Raw genomic sequence first — 27,572 nt, forward strand, 5'->3', positions numbered from 1 at the left:
GGTGCGACTGGACTCTGGCCCTTTTCTACTACTGGTATCTGAAGAAGTGAGCCGGGGCTCACGAAAGCTCATAACCTACGAAAATATTCTTGTTCGTCTTTAAGGTGCTACTGGACTCTTGCCCTTTTCTACTATTGGTATCTGAAGAAGTGAGCTGTGGCTCACGAAAGCTCCTACCCTACCAGAAAATATTCTTGTTCGACTTTAAGGTGCTACTGGACTCTTGCCCTTTTCTACTACTGGTATCTGAAGAAGTGAGCTGTGGCTCACGAAAGCTCATACCCTACCAGAAAATATTCTTGTTCGACTTTAAAGTGCTACTGGACTCTGGCCCTTGTGGCTCACGAAAGCTCCTACCCTACCAGAAAATATTCTTGTTCGTCTTTAAGGTGCTACTGGACTCTTGCCCTTTTCTACTACTGGTATCTGAAGAAGTGAGCCGTGGCTCACGAAAGCTCCTACCCTACCAGAAAATATTCTTGTTCGTCTTTCAGGTGCTACTGGACTCTTGCCCTTTTCTACTACTGGTATCTGAAGAAGTGAGCTGTGGCTCACGAAAGCTCATACCCTACCAGAAAATATTCTTGTTCGTCTTTCAGATGCGACTGGACTCTGGCCCTTTTCTACTACTGGTATCTGAAGAAGTGAGCCGTGGCTCACGAAAGCTCCTACCCTACCAGAAAATATTCTTGTTCGTCTTTCAGGTGCTACTGGACTCTTGCCCTTTTCTACTACTGGTATCTGAAGAAGTGAGCTGTGGCTCACGAAAGCTCATACCCTACCAGAAAATATTCTTGTTCGACTTTAAAGTGCTACTGGACTCTGGCCCTTGTGGCTCACGAAAGCTCATACCCTACCAGAAAATATTCTTGTTCGTCTTTAAGGTGCTACTGGACTCTTGCCCTTTTCTACTACTGGTATCTGAAGAAGTGAGCCGTGGCTCACGAAAGCTCATACCCTACCAGAGAATATTCTTGTTCGTCTTGAAGGTGCTACTGGACTCTTGTCCTTGTGGCTCACGAAAGCTCATAACGCTGCCAGAAAATATTCTTGTTAGTCTTTAAGGTGCTACTGGACTCTTGCCCTTTTCTACTTTTAAAGAGGGCTTTCCCAGAGTGCGCGCTCTCAGGTGCGTCCTGGGCAGCTTTGAGCGCCCAGGGGCTGCTTGCTCACCGCGGCACTTTGCAAAGCTTTTTCCTCCTCCCCTTCTGCCCCTCCCTTGCACTTTCCCCCCACCCCTAGTCTCGGTGCCGGGCTCCGGTAGCAGCGGCAGTCGTGGCCATGGGGCGGCTGCCGGCTGCTGCCTGCCTCGCTGGGGCGCTGCTGCTGCTGCTGCTGCTGCTGCTGCCGGGAGCCCCGGGGGTGGCCGCCTCGCCGGGCTCCTGGGTCCCCCTGCAGTGCAACATCAGCCTGGACGTCCCGCCGGAGCGCCGCTGGGATGCGGTGGCCGCCCGCTTCGACCCCGCGCATCTGCGGGCCGCCCTCTCGCGAGTCATCGAGTGAGTGTCGGGGTGGGGGTCGCTGGGGGTCCGTCGCCTCTGCCCCGCGGGCGGCAACGGGGCGGGGTTCCCCGCGGTGCGGGGGCGGAGGGGAGCTCCGTTCCGGTTGCTCGTCGGGGGTGCAAAAAAAATATCCGCCTGTGCCTTTAAGATCTGCAGAAATCCTCCGGGCGAGCTTTTCAAAGCCCAGCTCGAAAGCTTCTGGCGCGTTGATGCAAAACGAAAATAACAGGAAGGGGGAAAAAACAACAACTGCAGCACAGATAAACCACGGAGCCAAGAAGGTTGACAGACAGCGTTCAGTTCTATTGGAAGCTTTATTACTATTTGTAAAGTGTTAAGGTTTTGCAGATTTGTCGCATGTAACTCTTTTAAGTGTTCGTTCTGTTGTTAGGCTGTTTGTCGGCCCTCTTGGTTACCCACTTGGCTCATTGCTGCAAATGAAAATGCTTTTAAGTGAAAGGGACAGTTATTTATTTATTTATTTATTTATTTATTTATTTATTTATTAGGCTCTGTAGCCAGAAATATTGGGGGGTGGCTAGGGTTGCCAAGTCCCTGCTTCCCGAATCCTGAGAGTCATGGAGTAGGGCCTGATGATGTCAGGGGTATGGGTGCAGTGATGTAATGGTGTGGTCCTGATGATGCCAGAGGTACAGGTACTGTGATGTCATGGGGTGGGGCCTGATGATGTCAAGGGTAGGGGTCCTGCAACGTCATGGGGTGGGACCTGATAATGTCAGGGTAAAGGTCCTGTGATGTAACATTTAGTAGTATTTATAGCAATATTGTTGCAGACCACTAAGTAATACCACATGGAGAGCCAGACTGGTATAGTAGTTAGATTGTCGGACTGGGATCTGGGAGACCCAAGTTCAAATCCACACTCTACCTTGCCATGGAAGCTTGACCATGGGCCAGTCACACACTCTCAGCCGAATGTGTCACGCTGGGTTGTTGTGAGGTTAAAATGGAGGGGAGAAGAATGATGTAAACTTCTTTGGGTGCTCATTGAGGAGAAAAGCGGGGTATAGAAGCAAATAAATAAATGTCTGTAGCCACATGTGAAAAAATGGGCTATTTACCAGGTCAGGCTTAAAAAACCTGTATGGAAATTAACTAAGTACTGAATGTAAAATGTAAGTATACTGTTAGTACTGGCATCTGTTATCACCAGCAAGTCCAAATTTTTGAACTTGGGGAGAAAAGGCTAAAGTTCCCCTGAGCAGGTACAAAATGCATTTTTATCTTTGCAGAGGAGGTACAGAGATTTCCGCCCATCCCCTCAGGGGGCATATTAACAGGAAAGATTCTCCAACGATGAGGAGAGGCACTTTTGAATGATGGGAAGAACTGAATTTTATAAATGAGAAACTAATGACAGTCCGGGAGCCATGAGTATGCATGTGTACACACAGGCATCTAGGTTTTCCAACCTCCAGGCGGGGCACGGAGATCTCCTGGAATTACAACTGATTTCCAGATAACAGAGATCACCTCCCCTGGAGCAAGTGGCCACTTTGGAGAATGGACTCTATGGTCTTTTATGCATAGCTATTTCACTCGCCATCACCCCCACACACACGATTTTGGGTCTTTGTGTGGATTATGCATGCTGTTTCTGACCGTCAGAGGTTGCCTCGCTCTCCCCCTGTGTTCCCTTGCATTTTGCCCGCGTTTGTAGGGAGCTGTTTTATCTGAAATTGGAAAACATGGGCAAAACGCAGGGAAATGCAGGAGGAGAGCGAGGTGATCTCTGAGGGTCGGAAAAGGCATGCATAATTCAAACAAAGACCCGAAGTCATTGGAGGAGTGACCGCAAGGGAAATAGCCCTAAGGTATTATTAAGAGCCCCGTGGCGCAGAGTGGTAAACTGCAGTCCAAGCTCTGCTCATGACCTGAGTTCGACCCCAACGCAAGTTGGTTTCAGGTAGCCGGCTCAAGGTTGACTCAGCCTTCCATCCTTCCGAGGTCGGTAAAATGAGTACCCAGTTTGCTGGGGGTAAAGTGTAGACGACTGGGGGAGGCGATGGCAAACCATCTCGTAAACAAAGTCTGCCTAGTAAACGCTGGGATGTGACGTCACCCCATGGGTCAGTAATGACCTGGTGCTTGCACAGGGGACTACTCTTACCTTAAGGCATTATACCCTGCTGAGCTCCATCCCCTCTACAAACTCCATCTTCCCCAGGCTCCAACCCCAAATCCCCAGGAATTTCCCAACCTAGAGTTGGCAACCCTACATGCTCCCAGCACCCTACCCTAGATTTGTGTGCATGGACTTTGGTTAGTCAGTTGTCAGGGCATTCTGCATGTCCCAGGGGAACTCTTACTAGCCCATCAATCAAGATCGCTTTCAAGGGCTCTTTTCCGGATGTTCCTCTCTCTGCCATCAGAGTTAAGATGAGTGGAAAACAGAGACGCAGACTTCTCTGTTGAGCAATTTGCCCAGCTCTGATTATGGAGAGAGTTAAGACACTGTTGGATCAGGGGAATGCTGTGGACATAGTTTATATCTTGATTTCAGTAAGGCTTTTGATAGCATTCCACATGATGTTGATGAGTAGGTAAAATGTGGTTTGGATATACAGGTGGAACTGTAACTGGTTGACAGATTGCACCCAAAGAGTGCTTGTTAATGGTTTCTCATCCTCTTGGAGAGGGGTGACAAGTGGAGTGCCTCAGGTATCTGTCCTGGGCCCTGTGTTGTTCAACATCTTTATAAATTATTTGGATGAAGGAATAAAGGGGATTCTTTTTAAATTTGCAGATGATACTCAATTGGGAGGGATATCAAATACAGTGGAAGACAGGATCTTGACAGACTGGAAAACTGGGCTAAAACTAACAAAATGAATTTCAGTAGAGATAAATGTAGAATTTTATATTTAGGTAGGAAAAATCAAATGCATAATTGTAGGATGGGGAAGACTTGTCTTGGCAGTAGTACATGCAAAACGGATTTAGGGGGTCTTAGTAGATCATACACTGAACATGAGTCAGCCATGTGATGCAGTAGCTAAAAAGGCAGATACAATTTTGGGCTGCATCAACAGAAGTATAGTGTTCAGATCACACAAAGTGATAATATAACTCTATTCTTGGAGTTCTGTGTCCGGTTTTGGGCACCGTAGTTTAAGAAAGATGTAGACAAGCTGGAACATGTGCAGAGGAGGGCAACAAAGATGGTGAGGCATCTGGTGACCAAGTCCTATGAGGAGAGGTTGAAGGAGCTGGGAATGTTTAGCCTGGAGAAGAGACAGCTGAGAGGTGATATGATAGCCATTATCAAGTATTTGAAGAGCTGTCATATAGAGGGTGGACAGATTGGTTTTTGGTTGCCCCAGAAGGTTGGACAGAACCAACAGGGTTGAAATTAAATCAAGAGTTTTTGGCTAAACATTAGAAAGGACTTCAGTGAAACAGGCTTCCTCAGGAGGTGGGGGGTTCTCCTTCTTTGGAGGTTTTGAATCTCCCTTCTGCCATTAATTCACTGAGGAGCCTCTGCCAAGCTTGGATCTCTTGGCCCTTTCTTATATGCCCAGGGTAATGCCAATCGCCAATTTGGGGATCAGGAAGTAATTTTCCTCCAGGCCAGATTAGCCTCAGAAATCCTGGAGGTTTTTTTGCCTTCCTTAGGACATAGAGCAGGGGCCACTGGAGGAGTATGGGTGAGGTACCTATGAATTTCCTTCATTGTGAAGCGGGTTGGACTAGATGACCCATGGGGTCCCTTTCAACTCTACATTTCTATGTTTCTATGTATTCAACTGCTGCAAAGGCTGTGTGAAAACCCTTTATTAAGCATTTTGTGAATAATGTGGCTTTCCCTCTCTAACTAGGAATCTGGAAAGCCCTGGTTTGAGTCCCTCTGCTACCCTGGAAGCTCCCTAGGTAGCCTTGGGCCAGTCCCTTCTCTTAGCTTAACCTACCTCTCAGGGTTGTTGTTGTGAGCATAAGGCAAAGGAAAGAAGAATGCTATTGTGCTTTGGGTCCCACTGGGAAGAAAAGTGGGGTGTAAATATTAAGAAATAGGGTGGTGATGAAAAGTGTTGTAAAGACGCAGCTGACTTATAGCGACCGTGTAGGGTTTCCAAGGCAAGAGACATTAAGAGGTGGTTTGCCATTGCTTGCCTCTGCGTCATGACTCTGGACTTCCTTAGTGGTCTCCCATTCAAATACTGACCAGGGCAGACCTTGCTTAGCTTCCGAGATCTGACAAGGTAAAAATATCCTGGACCATCCAGATCAGATGATCAGGAAATAGCAGAGCTCCTTTGAAATATGCAATTGTAGGAAAGTTTTATGGATACCATGGACTGCCAAAAAGACCAATAAGTGAGTTCTAGATCAAATCAAGCCTGAAATCTCTCTAGAAGCTCAAATTGACTGAAATGAGGCTGTTGTACTTGGGTTGCATCACAAAAAGAAAAGACTCACTGTAAAAAAAACAAAAATGCTAGGGAAGTTGAAGGCAGTCGGAAGAGAAGAAGACCCAACATGTGATGGATTGACATGATAAAGGAAGCGGCTGCCTTTAGTTTGCAAAATCTGAGCAAGGCTGCTAATGATAAGATGTTTTGGAGGTCATTCATTCATAGGGTTGCCGTAGGTCAGAAGCGAATTGATGGCGCATAACTACACACAAATATTGAAATAAATACGCAAAGTAAGTCTCTGTCTCAAGACAGTGGTTGTTTTGGTTAGTTTAAAACAATTTTTCTTAGATCTTGGCACTGTACACCAGTTGTGACTAGAGTTGCCAACCTCCAGGTGGTGGCTGGAGAGCTCCTGGGATTACAACTGCTCCCCAGGTGACCGAGATCAGTTCATCTGGAGAAAATGGCCGCTTTGGAAGGAGGACTCTATGGTATTGTACCCCATTGAAGTCCCTTTCCTCCTCCTGGAGTTGGCAGCACTGACTGGGACTGATCTGTTCTCCTTCCTTTTAGGGCAAAAACGCACGGTCACTTTAGCCGCATTTATTCCCTGTTTCAGCCAGGATTCAGCCAGGATTTTTGCCGAATGTTTGTTCGATCCTGGCTGAATCCTGGCTGAAACAGGGAATAAAGGAGGCTAACGCGACCATGCTTTTTTGCCCTTACACTCTAAAGCTGTGCCCTTCAATCTGCACCGCAGGTGTTCTGTTACTGAGCTATGAAGTCCCTTCAAGGTTGGTGACCATGTTCCATTTGGTTTCCTTGTCTTCCAGTTCAGTTGTCCCTAAGTGGGTTCATGCTGTCATTCGGCCTATAGCTGAAGAACTCGAATTCTACGTCGCTCAACCGTTTGCAGGAGAGATTCGGGGGCTCTGCAGAGCTGTGGGGGTTAACGCTGGTGATGGGTTGCTACTCAATTTGGCTTACGAATCCACGGCGTAAGTATATAGTATTGCGTGTAGTTCTGGAGGCCTTACTGGATGTGAACAGAATCAAGCGGGTTGCAGAGGAGAGCGATGAGGATGACCAGGGGCCTGGAGACCAAGCCCTGTGAGCAAAGGCTGAGGAGTTGGGAATGTTTAGTCTGGAGGAGATTGAGGGTAGACATGATCGCTGTCTTTTAAGTATCTGAAGGGCTGTCACTTAGAGGAGGACAGGGAGCTGTTCCTGTTGGCAGCAGAGGATAGGACTTGCAATAATGGGTTTAATTTGCGGGTGGAAAGGTACTGGCTGGCTATTAGGAAAAAGTTTTTTACAGTAAGAGCTGTTCGACAGTGGAATCACTTAAATCGGGAGGAGGTGAGCTCCCCCTCTCTGGCAGTCTTTAAGCAGAAGCTGGGCAAGCACTTGGCAGAGATGCTCTAGGCTGATCCTGCATTAAGCAGGGGGTTGGACCAGATGGCCTGTATGGCCCCTTCCAACTCTATGATTGTATGATTCTGTATATATATGTGTGTGTGTGTGTGTGTATATATATAAGTGCCATACAAATGCTAAACAAATGATTGTTTTTCAAGCCCTTTCCCCTCCCCATCCTCCAAATAGATAGAGGAATTGAACCTGGAACTTTAGATGCTCGACCACTGAGTCATGACCCCTCCTCAAAGGCAGAAGAGTTTCTTCTGACACATTAGAACTGCCTTGCCTAGGAGGCGCTGCCGTTGAGGTGATGTAAGATGCAAGAGAGACACGACCATCTTGTTTCCTCAGGGCCATGTGACTTCTGTGGTCAGAAAAGCCTACCTATGTACCTGATCTCTATCGGCTGGAGATCAGTTGTAATAGCAGGAGATCTCCAGCTAGTACCTGGAGGTTGGCAACCCTAATATATATCATTTTTTTCCTCAGTTCTTCTTTCTGTACCTTCTCCCACAGATACTGCACCAGTATCATTGCCCAGGATAGTAATGGAATTATATACCACGGCCGAAATCTGGATTATCCTTTTGGAGATATTTTGCGCAATATTACCATTGATGTGGACTTCTTAAAGAATGGGAAGGTATATAGAGGGATTTAGTTGTGGCTGAGAATCACTGATGGTGTAGCGTAGTGGCTAAGAAAATGAGCTGCGATCTGAGAAGTCCTCGGTTCAAATCTCCTCTCTGCCATTAATTTACTGGGGAGCCTCGGCCAAGCTGCTCTGAGCTTCTGACATACATCTGCAATAGCGGAATAATACCCGTCTGTCGCGGGGATTACAGCAACTCCATATGATGTGAAGCACTGAGAATACTTCAAGCAATATCTGTCCATCCACCTTTCTTCCAAGAGCTCAGGCAGGCAAACACAGCCCCCCTTTTGTCCTCACAACAATCCTGTGAGGTAGGTTAGGCAGAGAGAGAGAGAGTGACCCAAGGTCACCCAGTGAACTTCATCGAGATTTGAACTCGGATCTCCTAGGTCCTAGTTCTGTGCCAGGGGTCCCTAACCTTTTTGAGCCTGAGGAATCTTTGGCACTCAGACATAGCCAGGTGGTTGCTGCAGGAGGCAGAGCCAGCCAGAACATGTCTGCCGTGGCTTATCTTCAGACACACAGTGAAGATCCTTGTGCTGCAATGGCAGCTGCAGCCAAAACAACATTTTTAAAAATCTGCGCAGCCAATCAGAAGCCTTGTTGGGCAAAAGCCCCACCTGGGCACCACCCACTTTCTAAAAAAAACACTTGGCCAGCACCAGGAAAGGTGTTAGGGGTGCTATGGTGCCCTATTCTATACTCTCACCCATAGGTATCAAACATAAGGCCTGCAGGCCGGATCTGGCCCCTTGAGAGTTTTTATCCAGCCCATGAGCCAGCCAAGGCAGCCCCCCCCCCTCGATCTGGACGGCAAGGCATGAACCAGCCCATCCAAGTGACATTTATGTAATATCCAGCCCTCATAACAATTGAGCTACAGTCCAAGAAAGGGATCTTGGGGTGGTAGTGGATCGCTCAATGAAGATGTCAACCCAGTGTGCGGCTGCTGTGAAAAAGGCAAACTCCATGCTGACCATAATTAGATGAGGAATAGAGAATAAAATGGCTGCTATCATACTGCCGTTGAACAAACCTATGGTGAGACCACACTTGGAATACTGTGTACAGTTCTGGACACCACATCTAAAAAAGGATATTGCAGAACTTGAGAAGTGCAGAAAAGAGCAACAAAAATGTTCAGGGGGCTAAAGCAGCTTCCCTATGAACTAGTCACAGCTCTCTGAGCCCCACCTACCTCACAGGTACTAGCAGGAGATCTCCTGCTATTACAACTGATCTCCAGCCAATAGAGATCATGTTCACCTGGAGAAAATGGCCACTTTGGCAAATGGACTCTATGACATTGAAGTCCCTCCCCTCCCCAAACCCCGCCCTCCTCAGGCTCCACCCCAAAAACCTCCCACCAGTGGCAAAGAGGGACCTGGCAACCCTAGCTAGCAATAATATCGATCCCACTTCTCATACTAAAAATATCACCTGTTCCTGGTTGACTAGGGTAGGTTAATGGGTAGATTGGCTGGACTTTGACTAGGGTGGTTGGGCTGGCTATTTCCATTTGAATACAAGGTGTGGTGAATGTCCTTGAGTGGAGGTACATTACAGCAGTCACACTCTGGTTTCCTCCCTTTGTGGCAAGCCAATATGTAATTCTCCCTGGAAGTTAAAATGACTAAGCTGAGGCGGTCATACTTTGGTCACATTATGAGAAGACCAGAGTCACTGGGAAAGACAATAATGCTAGGAAAAGCTGAAGGCAGTAGGAAAAGAGGAAGACCCGACATGAGATGGATTGGCTCAATCAAGGAAGCCACAGCCCTCAGTTTTCAAGACCTGAGTGGGGCTGTTAACAATAGGACATTTTGAAGGTCACTGATTCATAGGGTCGCCATAATTGGAAGCAACTTGACAGCACTTAACGCACGCATACACACAGTTTTTAATTACAGGTTGAGTATCCCTTATCCAGACATCCAATATCTGGACTGACTGAAAAACCAGACTGTTTTAGCCAGCATACACACATTACTCACAAGCCCTCAGCAGCATGCCAATTTGTCTTATGACATCAGGAAATTTTTGCAGAGACACAGGCATATTGTTCGATCTATCCCGGGATGCGAGAACACCCCTATCGTAAGTTATCGCAGATCTACATCTTTCAAGGATCTTTTAACTCATACCGATGTGTCTGTACCAGAACCCATTCAGCAATCTCAACAACCGCAGGGGCATTTTAAATGTGGTCATTGCTCTGTCTGTTCCTTATCTCTGCCTGTGAACAGGTTTAAATCATTGAATACTGGCTTTAAATTTAAGTTGAATTCTTCTGTAACTGTAGTACTAAAAGAGCCATATATGCTCTCTCGTGTGTCCATGCAAATTAATGTATATAGGTGCAAGCTCTAGATCAGGGGTCAGCAAACTGCGGCTCGAGAGCCGCATGCGGCTCTTTGGGTCCTTGAGTGCGGCTCTGCCACAAATGACCCAGGTCCCGCCCGCATCGCCCTCCCCGGCCCCACCCTGGGTGGGCCCACCCGCTTCCCAGAGGGCCGTTGGGCCTTTGAGGCGGCAGCAGCAGGGAGCCGCTTGCCAGCCGGCTCCTTCCCGGCTTCAGGGCTGCCCTTTCTTCGCGGGTTGCCGGCCGGCCCGTTCTCGGAGCGTCTGCCATCACCGATGACCCTGTGTAGGCGAAAGGTGGGGTGTGGGCGGCGGCTCTTGGCCGTCCTCGGGAACGGCGCCTTGCTCCCCCGACAGTCACCTCGTGGTGGAGGCGGGCCTGCGGAAAGGGAGGGGGTGAGTGGTGCAGACCCCTTTCCTGCTGGCCAGACCACTTTTCCTCCCCTGCTGGATCTTTTTTTTGGGGGGGAAGGGGGGAATCCAGCATGCGTGTTTTCCTCTTTCTCCTCCACCTCTCGTACCTGGCCAAAGGCAGGAATGGGGTCAGCTGTCCACGTGAACTTTTGTCACCGTCAAATTAAATCACTTGGTTTCTTAAAACCAAACCCCATAATTGTAAAGTTCGTTTTTTAGACTACCTTTCTGCTCTTCCCTTCCGCCTTTCTCCACGTAAGAATGACAGGAGATGAGAAGCGCCTCATTTTAATGTGTTTTGGGACTCTGGTTCCAATCTACCTAGTTCTTGCATTCGCTCTCTTTCATTCATATCGGCTCCCCCCCCCCAAAAAAAGGTAATTTAAATAGGTTCACTAGATTTTAGCAGTCCCAAGACTGCTTGATTTACCTCCTCCTTTTTGTTCTGGAGGTCTGTAAAAATGGGAAATTTGTTTTGGTCGCACCAGCCTTTTTGCAGATTTTATCTTGATAGTGTCTTAGTAATTGTGAATTGGTGTCTCCTGACCCACAACTAGGCTGTGACCCAGCTTCAAATGCATTGCATCTGAGATTTTGTCACTAACACCATTTTCACTTCATTCTCCTTTAAAAAATATTTATAAAGGAGAATGAAGAGAAATGCGAGGTGCAGAGAGAGAGAAAGAAAAAACAAATGATTGCGGTGGGAAAAGCTTGATACATAAGGTTTAAAAAGTAAAATTTGTTCATATTATTGATGGTTTGTGTTAGATGTGGATTCAGATCTGAAAACATTGAAAACTTCTGTAAATGTTGCAGAGTTTAGTTTCGAATATGTGATGGCAGGTGGACTATATCTAGTCCTAGCTGGAGTTCTGTTAACTTTAAATTTTGGTATCTAGGATTTCCTAAAATTGCAAGGCTTAAAAAAATTACCCTATTCACTCATATTACATTTCAATCTACTCTTGCATTATTTACCACTAAGATAGTTTTTAATGCAATGTAATTTATAGCAAGTCCTGCATTTAATATTGCAATGTTAATATTGCAAGTTTTGTGGTTAGTCAAGAGATTGCTAAGAGAGGAATAAATAAGATCATTAAGTATGATATCAAGTTTTATTCAGTGTACCTATAGTTTAATTAACACTTAAAACTTTAATTAAAGTTTATTAAGTTAATAAACAGTGTACCTACCTATATAGTTTAATTGGTTCTTGTGAGTTATCCGGGCTGTGTAACCGTGGTCTTGGTATTTTCTTTCCTGACGTTTCGGCAGCAGCTGTGGCAGGCATCTTCAGAGGAGTAACACTGAAGGACAGTGTCCTTCAGTGTTACTCCTCTGAAGATGCCTACCACAGCTGCTGAAGATGCCTGCCACAGCTGCTGGCGAAACGTCAGGAAAGAAAATACCAAGACCACGGTTACACAGCCCGGATAACCCACAAGAACCAATGAACTCTGACTGTGAAAGCCTTAGACAATATTTTTATATAGTTTAAGTTTAAGAAATTTGGCTCTCAAAAGAAATCTCAATCGTTGTACTGTTGATATTTGGCTCTGTTGACTAATGAGTTTGCCGACCCCTGCTCTAGATCAATAAGGACACTTATTATTGAACATGGTTCTCATATCAGAAATAATATTATAAAATGCACCTTTTGTTAACCTATTCCATGCACATAAACACAGAGATACTGATATGAGCTTCTTTGTACTTTGGCAAATTAAGAAAAACATGTCTTACAGGTCCAATGAACAATGTATCCTCTTTCAAAAGGAGGCAAAATTTATTCATTTGTTTATGACCATGATGCCTAATGGGATTTGGACCTTTCATGTTTCCTTTAGTTACTTTAAGATAGGATTAGAGATATGTTATACCAGTTTACTTGTACATTCTTTCTGTATAATAGCATGCCCCTTTTATCCCTACAAGGTAACTGGTATGGACTTATATTTGTTCCTCTCGTAAAACAACTGAATTTTTTTTTAATTTTATTAACATTGCAGACTAAATCAATTTCCATCAATCCAGGAACAATTGAAAAAAGCATAATAAAAGTCATACATTTTTAAAGGGGAGACATCAGAAGGTGGACCAGTCTTGTCTCCTACTTCTGATCTAGGCATTCACATTGCTATAAAATCACAGGGGGACAAAACCCCATCTAATCCGGCACCTTGGCAAAAGGCAACATGAATTGTCCCAAGGACTCAGCCACCACTGCAACAAGCTGTCACCCTACATAGACAAAGGGGACAGGAACTCTACACAAAAGTGAAGCCTATGATTTGTTTATAGCATGAAATGTTAAGTTCTCTTCCTGTCAGTGGATGTGGTGGTTCTTGGCTGCATAGACTATTAGTCTCAAACGAATGGCCACACAACTGAATTTCTGAAGTCAATGCAATGCAGAATCACGTTTGTGCTTACTGAATTTCATGTTTAGACATGGGACCCATCCCCAAAATATCTCATTGTATATATGCAAATATTCCAAAATACAGAAAGATCTGAAATACGCACTGCTTCTGGTCCCGAGCAGTTCGGATAAGGGATACTCAGCCTGTAAATACAAACTATGGTTTGCATTCATCCTTCAAGCAAGAATTGGGGGGTATACCAAGATTTCTGAGCCTGCTTCAGAGTTTAATGATGTGTATATAATGGCAGGCCCTGACCTGGATGGCCCAGGCGAGTCCAGTCTCATCAGATTTCAGAAGCTAAGCAGGGTTGGCCCTGGTTAGTGTTTGTATGGGAGAACTCCAAGAAATTCCAGGGTTGTTGTGCAGAGGCAGCAAATGGCAAACCACTTCTGAGCATCTCTTGCTTTGAAAACCCTACAGGGTCACCATAAGGGATCTGGCTTGACAGCACTTTGCATTCACACACATATACACAAGAATATAAGAAAAGCTATGCTGGATCAAACCAAGGCCCATCAAATCCAGCAGTCTGTTCACACAGTGGCCAACCAGGGGCCTCTAGGAAGCCCACAAACAAGACAACTGCAGCAGCACCATCCTGCCTGTGTTCCACAGCCCCTAAGAGAATAGGCATGCTCCTCTGATCCTGGGGAAAATAGGCATGCATCATGACTAGTATTCATTATGACTAGTGGCCACGAATAGCCCTCTCCTCCATGACCATGTCCACTTCCCTCTAAAAGCCTTGCAAGTTGGCAGCCATCACCACATCCTGGGGCAGGGAGTTCCACAATTTTACTATGTGTTGTGTGAACAAATACCTCCTGTTATCTGTTTTTGAATCTCTCACCCTCCAGCTGCAGCACATATATAATGGCAAGCTGTGGTTTGTTGGGAGGCCAGGAGGGATTTGCAGTGTGTCGGGAAGTTTGGTGTTGACTTCTTGACTAGCTTGCGAGGTCGAAGTTAGGATAAAAAGAAACGGCCTCATGTACCCTGAACTCCTTGGAGGAAACGTCAGATACGAAATCTGATTTAATATATAAATACCTGTGCTTCAGCCTCTGACATTTGCCACTTATTCACTTAGTATTGGTAAATGAACTATAGCAACTTCTGACCTTTAGTCACCTCACTTTAAATTCCTGAGGTAAGCGGTTTAAGCATTGGTGTCTTTAAAATAATAATGATAATAATAATCATAACAACAATAATAATTGATACAAAAATATAGAAAAAAGCAAAAAAAATACAAAAAGAATACAAAAAAACAAAACAAAAAACAGCCAGGTAAGATAAATATCACAGAGATTACTATTGCTCATAAAGTTGATCTCACGTGCTTAAACCAAGATATTTGACAACTACTAATTTTAGCATAATTAATAAACCCAAATTACTACCACTTAGTTCCTTAATAAACTATAACCATAATACAAATGTGTTATTAGTTTATATCTATTATGTAATCATGAGCTGCCTCTTATTTGAATTATCTTATTTGTAATATGTTAGCATTTTACAAAACAGATAATCTTACTGAATCTAGAATTTTATCTCAAAAAACATATCTCTCAGGTCCCATCTTCCCCCAAGACTACGTTTTGAGAGGAATATATGTAGTAGTGTTTCCATTTCTCTTGAAATTCTTTAATTGGTTCATGAAGTTTGTCAGGTTTGCTATCACCGCATATTCGGCTAATTTACTCTTCCTAAGCACTGGGTTCTTGTTTCTCATGTCAAACCTGCTCGCTTGATGAAATTAAACTACACAGAACATCTCTGGCCTGATGCTGTTTTAGATTAGAATTTGTTTTGCATTTCAGTAGGGTGGCTAAACTCATGTGCATTAAAACAGTGTGGCTAACTGCAGGTTATTGCTCCCCCTCTAATTTACAGGTACTCTACAAAGGCACGACGTTTTTTGGCTATGTAGGTTTATGGACGGGACAAAGGCCATACAAGTTTACAATCTCTGGGGACGAGCGAGGTGAGGCGAGCATTTTCTTTCTGAAGGGGGGGCTGATTTGGTTCAGGCAGTGCAAATGCTATGTCAAATTTGACACTTTGCATACGTTATGAAAGCCGTGCGATATCGGTCATGGTGTGGAGCATGTGTAACACGTGCTGAGTGTAATTCTGTTGGGCTTTTGCAAAGATTTGCATGGCAAAGGCTCAAGAAGGAAGATTAAATGTAGGGTTGCCAGGTCCCTCTTCACCACCGGTGGAAGGTTTTTGGGGCGGAGCCTGAGGAAGGCGGGGTTTGGGGAGGGACTTCAATGCCATAGAGTCAATTGCCACAGCAGCCCTTTTCTCCAGGGGAACTGATCTCTACCGGCTGGAGATCAGTTGTAATAGCTCTCACAATGAGATCTCCAGCTACTACCTGGAGGTTGAGAAGAAAAAGGCACCTCTCTACTAATACCAAATAGGTTAGGAAAACAGTACAGGGGCAACAGTCATGTACAAAAAGGTGTGATTTATATAAGCTACTGAAGTGAAAACATGTACAATATTGTACTCAACAAGGTAACCACACAACAAACTAACAATATGTACAATATATACAGCAAGGAGCCACAATAATTTTCCAAGAGTCTCAACAGAGTAACAGTAGCAATCCAGTTTCTGTGTACAAAATTTCATAAGAAGCCACAATCTTCCATAGGAGTTTCTGCGTACAAATTTCATAAGAAGCCACAATCTTCCATAGGATACAGCCGTTTCAGATTCACAATAATATGGAATCATATTTCAGTCCTTCAAATATTGCTTCCAAAAAGCCTTCAAATATTGCTTCCAAAAGTGTGCTGTCATACACAAACTTGATACCATCCCACGTAGGGTAAGCATAAATCAGGTTACAAAAAGATGTCAGCAAAGTACATTATGCGATGTACTTTTTGGAAGCAATATTTGAAGGACTGAAGAAGGATTCCATATTATTGTGAATCTGAAACGGCCATATCCTATGGAAGATTGTGGCTTCTTATGAAATTTGTACACAGAAACTCCTATGGAAGATTGTGGCTTCTTATGAAATTTTGTACACAGAAACTGGATTGCTACTGTTACTCTGTTGAGACTCTTGGAAAATTATTGAGGTTCCTTGCTGTATATATTGTACATATTGATTGTTTGTTTGTTGTGTGGTTACCTTGCTGAGTACAATATTGTACATGTTTTCACTTCAATAGCTTATATAAATCGCACCTTTTTGTACATGACTGTTGCCCCTGTACTACCTGGAGGTTGGCAACCCTAGTTAAGTGGATGTGTCTGAGGAGCCAGTCAGGATGAGGGGCAGTTCTGTGCAGGGAGGAGAGCCCTGGATGGGGGGAACAGCTAACTCCCAACCTGTCATGGTACAGAAAGTGTCTGGCATCCCGCCCTGGGCCCGTACCCCTGCTCACCTGTCTCCAAGCCAGATCCCTTCAGCAGCACCCCAAAGGCTTGGTTTGGACCCAGGAGAGGATGTGATGTGTAGATGGTTCTCTCTGCTTACTTCCTGCTGTCTTTGCTAGGGTTGCCAACCTCTAGGTGGGGGTCTGGAGAGTTTCCAGAATCACCACTGATCTGACAACAGAGATCAGCTCCCCTGGAGGAAATGGCTACTTTGGACGGTAGACTCTATGGTGTCACGTCCTTGCTGAGCTTCCTCGCCTTCCCCAGGCTCCACCCCCAAATCTCCAGGCATTTTCCCAACCCAGAGTTGGCAACCCTAGCAGAGGCCATGGGGAATCTCCATATGGGCAGGGGGGGGGGTAAGAATCATATACACCACCCTGAGTTCTTTTGAAGAAAGGTGGCATAAAAATGTATAGATAGCTAGAAAATCTGGGATGGGGGCACTTGAATATAATATAAAATATTTTCATGAGCATGCCATTTTGTGCGTTACTGTTTAATGACTAGCACTCATTTCGAGCCTTTAGGATGGGGCAGAATAAGTGGAGAAATTATTCAGAATACATGACGGTCCACTGATTCTTATTTTTTACCCCCCTGTTTTTGTAGATAGCGGTAAATGGTGGGAGAACGCCATCGCTGCTTTCTTAGATCGTGATTCACCCGTCAGCTGGCTTGTGAGGAGAGTACGTAGGCACATTTTCATTCGTGTTTTTTTTTACAGTCATTGCTCTCTGTTGCCAACTTTGGGTTCAGAATTTGGGGTGAATGGAGTTTGGGGAGTAGAAGAACCTCAGAGGAGTATAACGCCATTGGGCTCATCCTTCAATGCAGCCATTTCCTCCAGGGGAACTGATCTCTGTAGTCTGGAGATCAGCTAGCTGTAATTCTAGGAGATCTCCAGGCCTCACCAGGAGGTCCTAGTCACAAGATCAGTGAGTTATTCTCATTGAATTAGTCTCGGTTATTCTGTATTTTTCCCTTGTGACTATTAGGGCGAAAACGCCCGATCGCTTTATCCTCCTTTATTCCATGTTTCAGCCAGGATCAAACGCATGTTTGGCGAAACTCATGCGTTCAATCCTGGCTGAAACAGGGAATAAAGGAGGCTAAAGCGACCGTGTGTTTTCACCCTTTTAATGTAGTTGATGTGTTTAGAATATTGCTCCCTTTCCAGAAAAAAATTATCAAGGCAGCTCACGATTACACCTTAAATGTAATGCAGTAAAAATTTAAAGCATTAAAAGTAAGATAATAATTTAAAACCGGGGTTTGCTTCTACTTCAAAGGCCTTCCACCCTTTAGAAGTGGTTCTAAAGGTGGTGCTGGTGGGGAAAATTTAAGTTTTTAAATTTCATTTGTACCCCTCCTTTCTCTCCAATGGGGATGCACAATGGCTTACATCATTCTCCGCTCTCCATTTTTTCCTCACAACTACCCTGTGAGGTAGGTTATTAATTCACTCCTTCCTTTAGCATTATTGGTGGGCATGCTGTAAGAACTTCCCCCAAAACGGGTTTGTTTCCCCACTCCTCCACATGAAGCCAGCGGGGTGACCTTGGGCTAGTCACAGTTCTCTTACAGCTCTCTCAGCCCCACCTACCTCACAGGGTGTCTGTTGTGGGGAGGGGAAGGGAAGGTGATTGTAAGCCGGTTTGAGTCTCCCTTAAGTGGCAGAGAAAGTCGGCATATAAAAACCAACTCTTCCTCTTCTACCTCACAAGGTGTCTGTTGTGGGGAGGGGAAGGGAAGGTGATTGTAAGCCGGTTTGATTCTCCTTAAAAGGTAAAGAAAGTCGGCATATAAAAACCAACTCCTCCTCCTCCTCTTCTTCGTCCTCCTCCTCCTCCATCATTAAACTTGATCATATTGCATGTGATTCCCCTCCCCTGCCTCTGTTTTTGCTGTGATACAGGTTTTGAGTGAAGCTGATAGTTATGAGACTGCTACTCTTATGCTGGCCCAGACACCTTTAATAGCCGGTGTCTATTACATCATCGGAGGCGCAAACCCCAACGAAGGGATGGTCATTACAAGGAACAGAAAAGGACCGGTTGATATTTGGCCCTTGGAACCTTCGTATGGAGGGTAAGAAGCCCTAAGGGGGAATGGATTTACAGGGGAGCGTGTATTACTGTTCCTTAGTGGCTTTTAAACAGGAGCACATGCAGCAGGAAAAGACTAGCTAGGCAAAGCCCTTCACAAGACTGGCCCAACCTGGGATGCAGCCCTGGATTCGGTTTTGTGGTGTGTCACACTGAAGACTTAGGGGAAGTTATGGTGAAATGCCTTAGACCCCAGGATTAATACTAGGGTTGCCAACCTCCAGATACTGGAGGTTGAAAATGTGTAAGTCATATTACGGATTGAAAACGTGTAAGTCATATTAGTGTGCGTTAACCATTTCAGCAAGTTGGGCCCTTGTAATTCCATCCCAAGTTCCTAGGGTTGCCAACCTCCAGGTACTAGCTGGAGATCTCCTGCTATTACAACTAATCTCCAGCCAATAGAGATCAGTTCACCTGGAGTAAATGACAGCTGGGGCAATTGGACTCTATGGCATTGAAGTCCCTTCCCTCCCCAAAACCCGCCTTCCTCAGGGTCCGCCCCAAAAACCTCCCGCCGGTGGCAAAGAAGGACCTGGCAACCCTAATTAATACCAAAGTTTGCAGCCCAAAAGGATAATTGTTGGGTTTGCACTCTGTCCAGGCACAGAGCCTATGAGGGACTCTTTGGTCATTTATGCATGGGAGTTTTACGTGAGGTTCATTGCTTGCTGGACCCACACTTTCCTGTTGGGAAACTATGCATTAACAGTCTCCAAGCTCAAATCAGGAAGCATTTGAATCCCCGCCCCTTGAAATGCTGCTTTGTAATTGGCTTACTTTGTAGAGCTTACTGTGAGAGAAAATCCCCCCAAAACCCAATTGCTGCATAAAAATGCATTTTAAGAATCTGAAAGGGGGGGGGAGAAATCCAAGCCTTGGTTTTAAAAAGCCTTTCTTCTGCTCAGAAAGAGCTCCGAGGAAGCAGGAAGCGTTTGAATCCCCGCCTCTTTACTGCTTTGTAATTAGGTGCATGCTTTCTGTGATAGAAACCGAGCTTTCGTGTCCCATGCTTTACCTTATGCATGGGGATTTCAAGTGGGCTGAGCTCAGGGGAGAGGGAAGAATCAGGTTAACAGAGGAACAGGAAGGTCCGGGATTAGTGAGGGCTGGCAGCGAGGAAGAACCGAAATAGACCGGGGGCTAACGTGAGTGAAAGTACCCATGCATAAATGACCTTTGCTGACTAGCAAGAGGAAAGTGGAAAAACAAGTTGGAAGGAGTTGCCCCAGAGCCAGCCATCACCGTAGAAATGCTGATGACCCTGGCTGGTGAAGAACAATAGGCAGCCAGAGTCACGCCTAAGCCATAGCGAGACTTAAGCTGTAGAGCTTCAAGAGGTGAAAAAGGCGAAGTGGACATTTCCTGTGGAAAGGAAGAAAAAGAGGGTCTGCTAGGGGGTGGATTAAGGCAGATAATAAAAACACCTGAGCATGTTGACAAAGGTCTCTTGGCCATTTTAACACACCAAGGAGAAGGACTGCCTTTTGACTCCCCAGAGGTAACCATGACCACATCGTCCTGAACTCATCAGGGGATAACCCCTACATACTGAAACCAACTGATATCTAATTGTTTGCAACTCCAAGAATTAGATGATGTGCATAAATGCTGTCAAGTTGCAACCGACTTATGGTGATCCCAGCAAGTGAGAAGCAGAGGTGGTTTGTCATTGCCTTCCTCTGCAGAGTCTTCCTTGGTGGTCTCCCAACCATGTACTGACTTCACTTAGCTTCTTGACGTCTGACAAGATCGGGGTATACCAAGCTGCCTTCCGTCCCAAGAATTATATTGCTTATCTCTTATTACCTATATATCTGTAGGGATATATAGGAATAAGTGATTAGAAGGACTGCATTTTATTCACATTTCTTTTCATCCTTGCTCAGCTTGTTGTGTTTGCAGATGTGGTGTGCACTTTTCATTTTCTCATTAAACTTCTTTTTGTTTTTAATACATTCAGTCTGTGACCCATGTTAGGCCCCGTTCAGTTTAGTATGATGGTGGCAACAAGCCAAAGTGAGAGAACAAGAAATAGGTAGTAGAGACAGAGGAACCTAGGTGGGGAGGAGACCTGGGAGAGCCAGCGTGGTGTAGTGGTTAAGAGCGGTGGTTTGGAGCAGTGGACTCTGACCTGTAGAACCAGGTTTGATTCCCCACTCCTCCACATGAGCGGCGGAGGCTAATCTGGTGAACTGGATTTGTTTCCCCACTCCTCCACATGAAGCTAGGTGGGTGACTTTGGGCTAGTCACAACACTCTTAGAGCTCTCTCAGCCCCACCTACTTCACAGGGTGGCTGTTGTGGGGAGGGGAAGGGAAGGAGATTGTAAGCCGGTTTGATTCTTCCTTAAGTGGTGGAGAAAGTCAGCATATAAAAACCAACTCTTCTTCTTCTTCTTCTGGGACAGCTGAATAACTTTGTCAGTCCCACACTGAGCAGATATGACTGCTTGCGAGCCCCATTTCCTCACAGCTGCTTTCACACAGTGATTTTTCCTCAAGTGGACAGCGGGACACATCTGGCCAATGCCATGTTGGGTCTGTGCTTGACTCCTCTGTCTCCTGTTTCCCACCCTCCTTCACTCTGGAGAAATATCAGTTGCATGTTTTCCCCAGTAAAGGGGGAACCAACAAGTGTCTACACTTGGATGTCTGATTCTTCATTGTGTGAGTGTGTCTTAAGTGCCGTCAGGTAGCTTCCGATTCATGGCGACCCTATGAATCAATGTCCTCCAAAACATCCTATCTTTAACAGCCTTGCTCAGGTCTTGCAAACTGAGGGCTGTGGCTTCCTTGATAGAGTAAATCCATCTCTTGTTGGGTCTTCCTCTTCTCCTGCTGCCCTCAACTTTTCCTAGCATGACTGTCTTTTCCAGTGACTCTTGTCTTCTAGTAATGTGACCAAAGATTTTGTAGACAATCTAAAAAAAAAAGTTGAATGGATACAGGGAAAAACGGATAAGAATTTGGAAACTTGAGCAGTTTCAATGTTTGTTCTTCAGAACACCAAGTCTTAGAAGAAGAAGAAAAATGCTGTAAGGGATCTTTTAGATCTTACAAATGTCAGACTTAAAAACCGAAGTTTCACTAATTCCCCCCACTTTAAGTAAACATTAGTGCCATATACCCATTTGCTGCGCTTATATGGTACTATAATAACATTTAATTGTTTTTCTGTTGTAGGTGGTACCGAGTAGAAACTAACTATGATCACTGGAAACCCGCTCCGCCTTCTGATGATCGAAGGTACATGCTATTGGGAGGGATTATGTCAAGATGGCTTTTTATAATGGGGGGGAAACACCCAGTTTATATGCCTGGTGATCATCTTCTGATCCTGTGGTGTAGTGGTCCAAGCGTCAGGCTATAATGTAGGAGACCCAGGTTCAAATCTCCACTCTGCCATGAAGCTCAGTAAGTGTCGGATGACCAGTCGCAAACTATCAGCCCCAGACATCTTGCAAATGGGGAAGGAGAACAGGGTCTTCCACCCTGAGTTTCTTGGAGGAAGGCCTGGGTAAAAACACTGTACTGTATTCTGAGGCAAAGCTCCCGCTTCCGCCATTATCTGAAATCAGTTGGAAGACCACACAAAACAGAGTCTTTTCTGTGGTGGCTCCTCGGCCTGCAGAGCTGCCCCTCCTCCATTTGTGTTTGGCTGATGCTGAACTGAGTTTTCAGCTTGTTGGCTTTATTATCATTTGATTGGCTCTTTTGAGATCTCATGTAACTTTCTCCTTGGCTTTTAATATTTTTAGTTTTTGCTGGAATAGTAACTGTTCTTGTTTGCCACTAATTATTATTTTTTCATGGCTAATTAGTTGGAGCCCTTTATAATGCAAAATTTTTTGCTTTTATGCTTTTAATGGTATGATTTTACTGCTGTTAAGTATTGTTGCTTTGGCAATATGTTTATGCTAGTAATTAATTTGTATATTGTTTTTAACTGTTTCTCTGAGAAATTGGCTGAGAAAACAGGGTACACATATCTAAAATAAATAAAACATTAGAAGCAAGGTCTAATGGCGACAAATTGAAATTTTTGTTTGCTGGGTCAGATCTTGGTGTAACCTTATCAGTTGCAAAATTATTTTCTAGGGTAATGATTGAAAATGAATGATTAATTTTATCTCAAGGGATTTCATTGTGATTTAGCTCATGGTCTTTAGGCCGATAGAGCTGTATCATTAAAGAGTGCAGTGTTATTACAATTGGAAAATCATAAATACCAGAGAGTCAAAATGAATAGCGATAAATCGACAATTGTAAAACCTTCCAACATCCCCCAATTAAAAAGTTCTACAGTACTGCCTGGCAACAATGTTATGCATCTAAATGTGTAGATTGTGCAAAAATACCCTGTTGAGTCCAGGTGTAGTCTTGGTGGCAATTTTTTCAGGTTTCTGAATTCTCGATTTGTGCGAGATCAGCTGTATTAATGGGTAAATATTTTCTTTTATTCTACAGAACTCCAGCCATGAAAGCTATGAATGCTACCGGTCAAGAAAATATTACTCTTGAGTCCATCTATAATGTATGGTCTCTCTATTCTACGTATATCTATATCTATAATAATAATAATGATAACAACAATAATAACAATATTGTTATTGTTATTATTGTTGTTATTATATTTAAAGCTCTGCACTTTTGAGAGATTTCAGGTGGAATTTCTGTAGTAATACAGAACAGAAATTGAAGGTCTATACCAGAGGTTTCGAACTCATTTGTTATGAGGGCCGGATATGACATAAATGTCACTTGGTCAGGCCGTGTGTACCATAAAATGTAATGCCAGGTACTGTAGATTCAGATTTATTAATATGGCAAAGCCATTAAAATATTCATATCAATTACAAGATAAAATTAAAAGATACAGTATCTAAAACTGTAGAATAAATAATTCTTAAAATAGATTGAACTAAGTACTATTAGATAAAAACCTCATAATATAACATGTGCGTCCCTCCCGAAGCTTCACGCTCGGTGGAAGAGGATGACCATCCCATATAGAAGGAGTGTACTGTTCTTCGGTCAAGGGTATATGATAGCTGCGCTCCCCTGCTAGAACCTCCAAGCCCAAGGTCTGGTACTGGAGATACAAACTTTATAGAAGACAAAGGCAATTAATTATATTATTTTTTTTACTTTATTTTTTACTTAAAATATGTACATGCTTAAAACTATAACACTCATACCGTATTTTCTTTTATTTAACAGTCTTTGATAATTGACACCTCGGGACTGGGGAAGGTGGCTGCCTCGGCTGGCGAGCCCGCAGCGGACTCGCCAACCCAGATCGGGAGTGGGGTGTGTGTGGCTGCCTCAGCTGGCTCGTGAGCCGAATAAGAGCCCTCAAGGGGCCTGATCCGGCCCTCGGGCCTTATGTTTGACACCCCTGGTCTAGAGAGAAAGGCAGGATGTCAACCACATGTACATTTCCCAGGGATTCAGCCCTCTGCAAAAACACACATGCTCACACCGCAAACGCATGCAACAGACAAGCATTTCAAATTAAATGGAATTCCCCATGGCCTCAGAAACACATTTCCAAATGGAAATCTCAGTCAGTGCTTTCATTTTCTTTTCTTTTTTTAAATCCTAGTTACAAGATCCACAGAAATATATGTTAAGAAATCACACTTGGAAGTATGTAAATATAAAACCGGGGGGACTTGTATGTACATTAAGGCATGACAGATGTAAAAATTCAAAACAAGCAATCATTTATCTACATATCCACACGCCTTCTAGGTTAATGGGTTGGATCCAGTGCCGGATTTACGTATAAGCTTAACAAGCTATAGCTTAGGGCCCCACTCTTGGGCCCCCCAAAAAATGTAAAGGAAAAAAAACTGGATGTACATTTCCAAAATATAACTGAAAATATTTCAGTTCAACAATTACTTTGATAAAATACATATTTGGTTATGTGCAAATGGCTTTAGATACCTATTAGGTCAATTAATTACCATATAGCATATATTCAACACAAAAAACAGCGACAATTTGTTGTTGACAAAGGACAGCTGGACATATAAAGGGCCCCACTACCTTCAATAGCTTAGGGCCTAATCAAACCTAAATCCGGCCCTGGTTGGATCCAGCCAGTTTTTCTGCTGATGGGTATGAAAGAGCAACGGTCCCCTTTGGCCACCAGAAATGGCTGGCTGGGGCCCTGTACAAAGAGAAACCATGTGGGATGGGGCGGGAAGGGAACTTGGCAAGATTGAGTGCAAAAGTTGGTGGGATCCAACACCACGTTTACAAAGGCATGGTTTTTAAATATATATAATTTTCACCTTCGTTGCATCTAATATTACCCTTTGTAGCTTGAAGCGCCTTTGGCTAGAGAAGAGAACTGGGTGTTGCCGAGGGATTCCCGCAGGCGACCAGTTGAGTGGTTATTTGCAATTCTGAATTTCCACCAACTCCCACTGCACATTTTCTGGGACTGAGTTCTGAGACAGCGTCTGGAGCGAAGCCCTGGTGACCTTCAGTTCAGATTAAATCGTGAGCCAAACGGGGTCTTTTGCTCCGCACCTGAGGCCCTCCTAAACTCCGATCTAGCTGGGAACTCACCCACAGCTTTCCCCTTGGATTCTGCCGGAATCCAGTGAAGCCTCTCTGGATTCTTGCTGACAGACCTGGCCCGCAATCCTTGAGGGGTGGGGAGGTGAAGAAAAAAATTATTCCTTCCCTCTGGCATTGATCTACATGCGATCAACGCCCCGAAAGGGAAACACAAACTGGGCACAAAAAAGAGTATGCCCGACAATCAGCCATTTTCCTCTCAGAAGTCATAAGAATATAAGAAAGGCACTGCTGGATGAGACCAAGGTCCATCAAGCCCAGCAGTCTGTTCACACAGGGGCCAACCAGGTGCCTCTAGGAAGCCCACAAACAAGACGACTGCAGGAGCATTGTCCTGCCTGTGTTCCACAGCACCTCATATAATAGGCATGCTCCTCTAATACTAGAGAGAATAGGTATGCATCATGACTAGTATCCATTTTGACTAGTAGCCATGAATAGCCCTCTCCTCCATGAACATGTCCGCTCCCCTCTTCAAGCCTTCCAAGTTGGCAGCCATCACCACATCCTGGGGCAGGGAGTTCCACAATTTAACGATGCGTTGGGTGAAGTCGGCCCAGGCCCTCCTAAACTGAGAGCTGGCGTGGTTCGCAGCAGAGTCATGGTTTTGAAGTGGGGGGGCTTGGGTTTCAATCCCTGCCCTGACCATGAAGCGTGCTGTGAGATCTTGGGCCGACTGCTCTCTTTTTAGCCTAGACTAACCCAAAGGGTTACTGGGTTGGGGAGTGGGGCTAGGGTAACCCCGTCCATGTATATTACCACTTTCTCCTGGGAGGGCGAGTGAAATATAATGATGGAGAACAAAAACCCCTCTTCCGTTTTTGTTTTTTTAAATTTCAGGTATTGTCAATGTATCCGGTCATGAACAGGTAAGTTTTTATTGCTAACTGCAATGGTTGTGCCCTGACCTAGATGGCCCAGGCTAGCCCAATCTCATCAGATCTGGAAAACTAAACAGGGTCAGCCATGGTTAGTACTTGGATGGGAGACCACGAAGGAAATCCAGGGTCACTACGCAGAGGCAGGCAATGGCAAACCACCTCTGTTCATCTTTTATCTTAAAAACCCTTTACGGTTGCCATGTCGCCCTATGGGGTTGCCATGTGAAGACTTCTAACCTTGATAACCCTGTGGGGTCACCATAAGAGCTGTGATTTGACTTAAAAAAATTGGTTTTGTTGTCAGGATCAGATGCACACAACTACCTACCTGTGCGTTCTCAATAGGGGTGTCACTACTGTGGATTTTTGAGATCTTTAATGCTTATTAGAAGCAAATCTTTAACCCAGAAATGAAAACCCCTTAAAATACATCTGTACAGAGACCTTCTTATCCAGTTTGTTTTATCTTCTTGCTTAGATTTGAGTAAGAAAGCTGGGCACACTGTATATTCCTTATTCCGTCCACCATATTTTTTTTACCAGGGACACCATATATACCACTGTAATGAGCGCTGCGCTCCCCGAGAAGTACATGACACGCATCAGGCTTCCGGAGTGAAAATGTGTAAGTTAAATTAGTGTGCATTAACGATTTCAGCAATTTGGGCCCTTGTAATTCCTTCCCAAGCACCTAGGGTTGCCAACTTCCAGGTACTAGCTGGAGATCACCTGCTATTAGAACTGCTTTCCAGCTGATAGAGATCAGTTCACCTGGAGAAAATGGCCGCTTTGGCAACTGGACTCTATGGCATTGAAGTCCCTCCCCTCCCCAAATCCCACCCTGCTCAGGCTCCGCCCCAAAAACCTCCCGCCGGTGGTGAAGAGGGACCTAGCATCCCTTACAAATACCCAGGAACGCTGGTTTGGATTACAGCAGGTTATCCGCTAGCGATAGACCGCTGGTTCCCAACCAGGGGTCCGTGGACCCCCAGGGGTCCGCGAGAACTAAATTAAGGTCCGCGAAACAAAGTTATAAACCCATAATAAATTAATATTTTCAATTAAAAGTTCTCTATTATAAAAATATATATATTCAAATATTATTCTAAGTTTAATGTTTCTAACAGTTATGATTAAAGTTTATTTTCAAATTCTCAGAATTTTTATTTTGAACCTTGGGGTCCCTGCACCGAACAAAAAAGTCCTAGTGGTCCCTGGTCAAAAAAAGGTTGGGAACCACTGCGATAGACAAAGGGAGGGAGCCCGTTTTGACTACTGAAAACCGTGCTGTGGATTGTGGGCCCTACATGGGCAAAAGCCACAAGCACAGAAGATGGGGCTGCCGGGAGAAGGGCGACTAGAATACAGACCACACGTGAAACTGCCTTATACTGAATCAGACCATCTGTCCATCAAGGTCAGC

At 44.7% G+C, this 27,572-nt stretch overlaps 1 protein-coding gene across 1 annotated transcript; it reads left to right on the forward strand.

The window, feature by feature from the left end:
* The first annotated feature begins 1,281 nt into the window (after positions 1 to 1,281).
* Positions 1,282 to 26,768, forward strand: NAAA (N-acylethanolamine acid amidase). The gene is made up of 10 exons (XM_056855919.1): positions 1,282 to 1,499; positions 6,712 to 6,876; positions 7,814 to 7,940; positions 15,059 to 15,149; positions 17,177 to 17,253; positions 18,483 to 18,655; positions 21,858 to 21,920; positions 23,142 to 23,208; positions 26,109 to 26,137; positions 26,693 to 26,768. Exons 1-10 carry the CDS (start codon positions 1,282 to 1,284, stop codon positions 26,766 to 26,768), a joined length of 1,086 nt encoding a protein of 361 aa, XP_056711897.1.
* The last annotated feature ends 804 nt before the right edge of the window (positions 26,769 to 27,572 follow it).

This window comes from Euleptes europaea, chromosome 9, assembly GCF_029931775.1.
Source record: "Euleptes europaea isolate rEulEur1 chromosome 9, rEulEur1.hap1, whole genome shotgun sequence".
Taxonomy (NCBI): Eukaryota; Metazoa; Chordata; class Lepidosauria; order Squamata; family Sphaerodactylidae; genus Euleptes; species Euleptes europaea.

Coding starts and splice junctions, on each gene's coding strand:
- NAAA (XM_056855919.1), top strand. CDS start 1,282: ATGGGGCGGCTGCCGGCTGCTGCCTGCCTCGCTGGGGCGCTGCTGCTG. Junction 17,254..18,482: donor TCAGCTGGCTTGTGAGGAGA/GTACGTAGGCAC, acceptor GCTGTGATACAG/GTTTTGAGTGAAGCTGATAG. Junction 26,138..26,692: donor ATGTATCCGGTCATGAACAG/GTAAGTTTTTAT, acceptor TTTTTTTACCAG/GGACACCATATATACCACTG.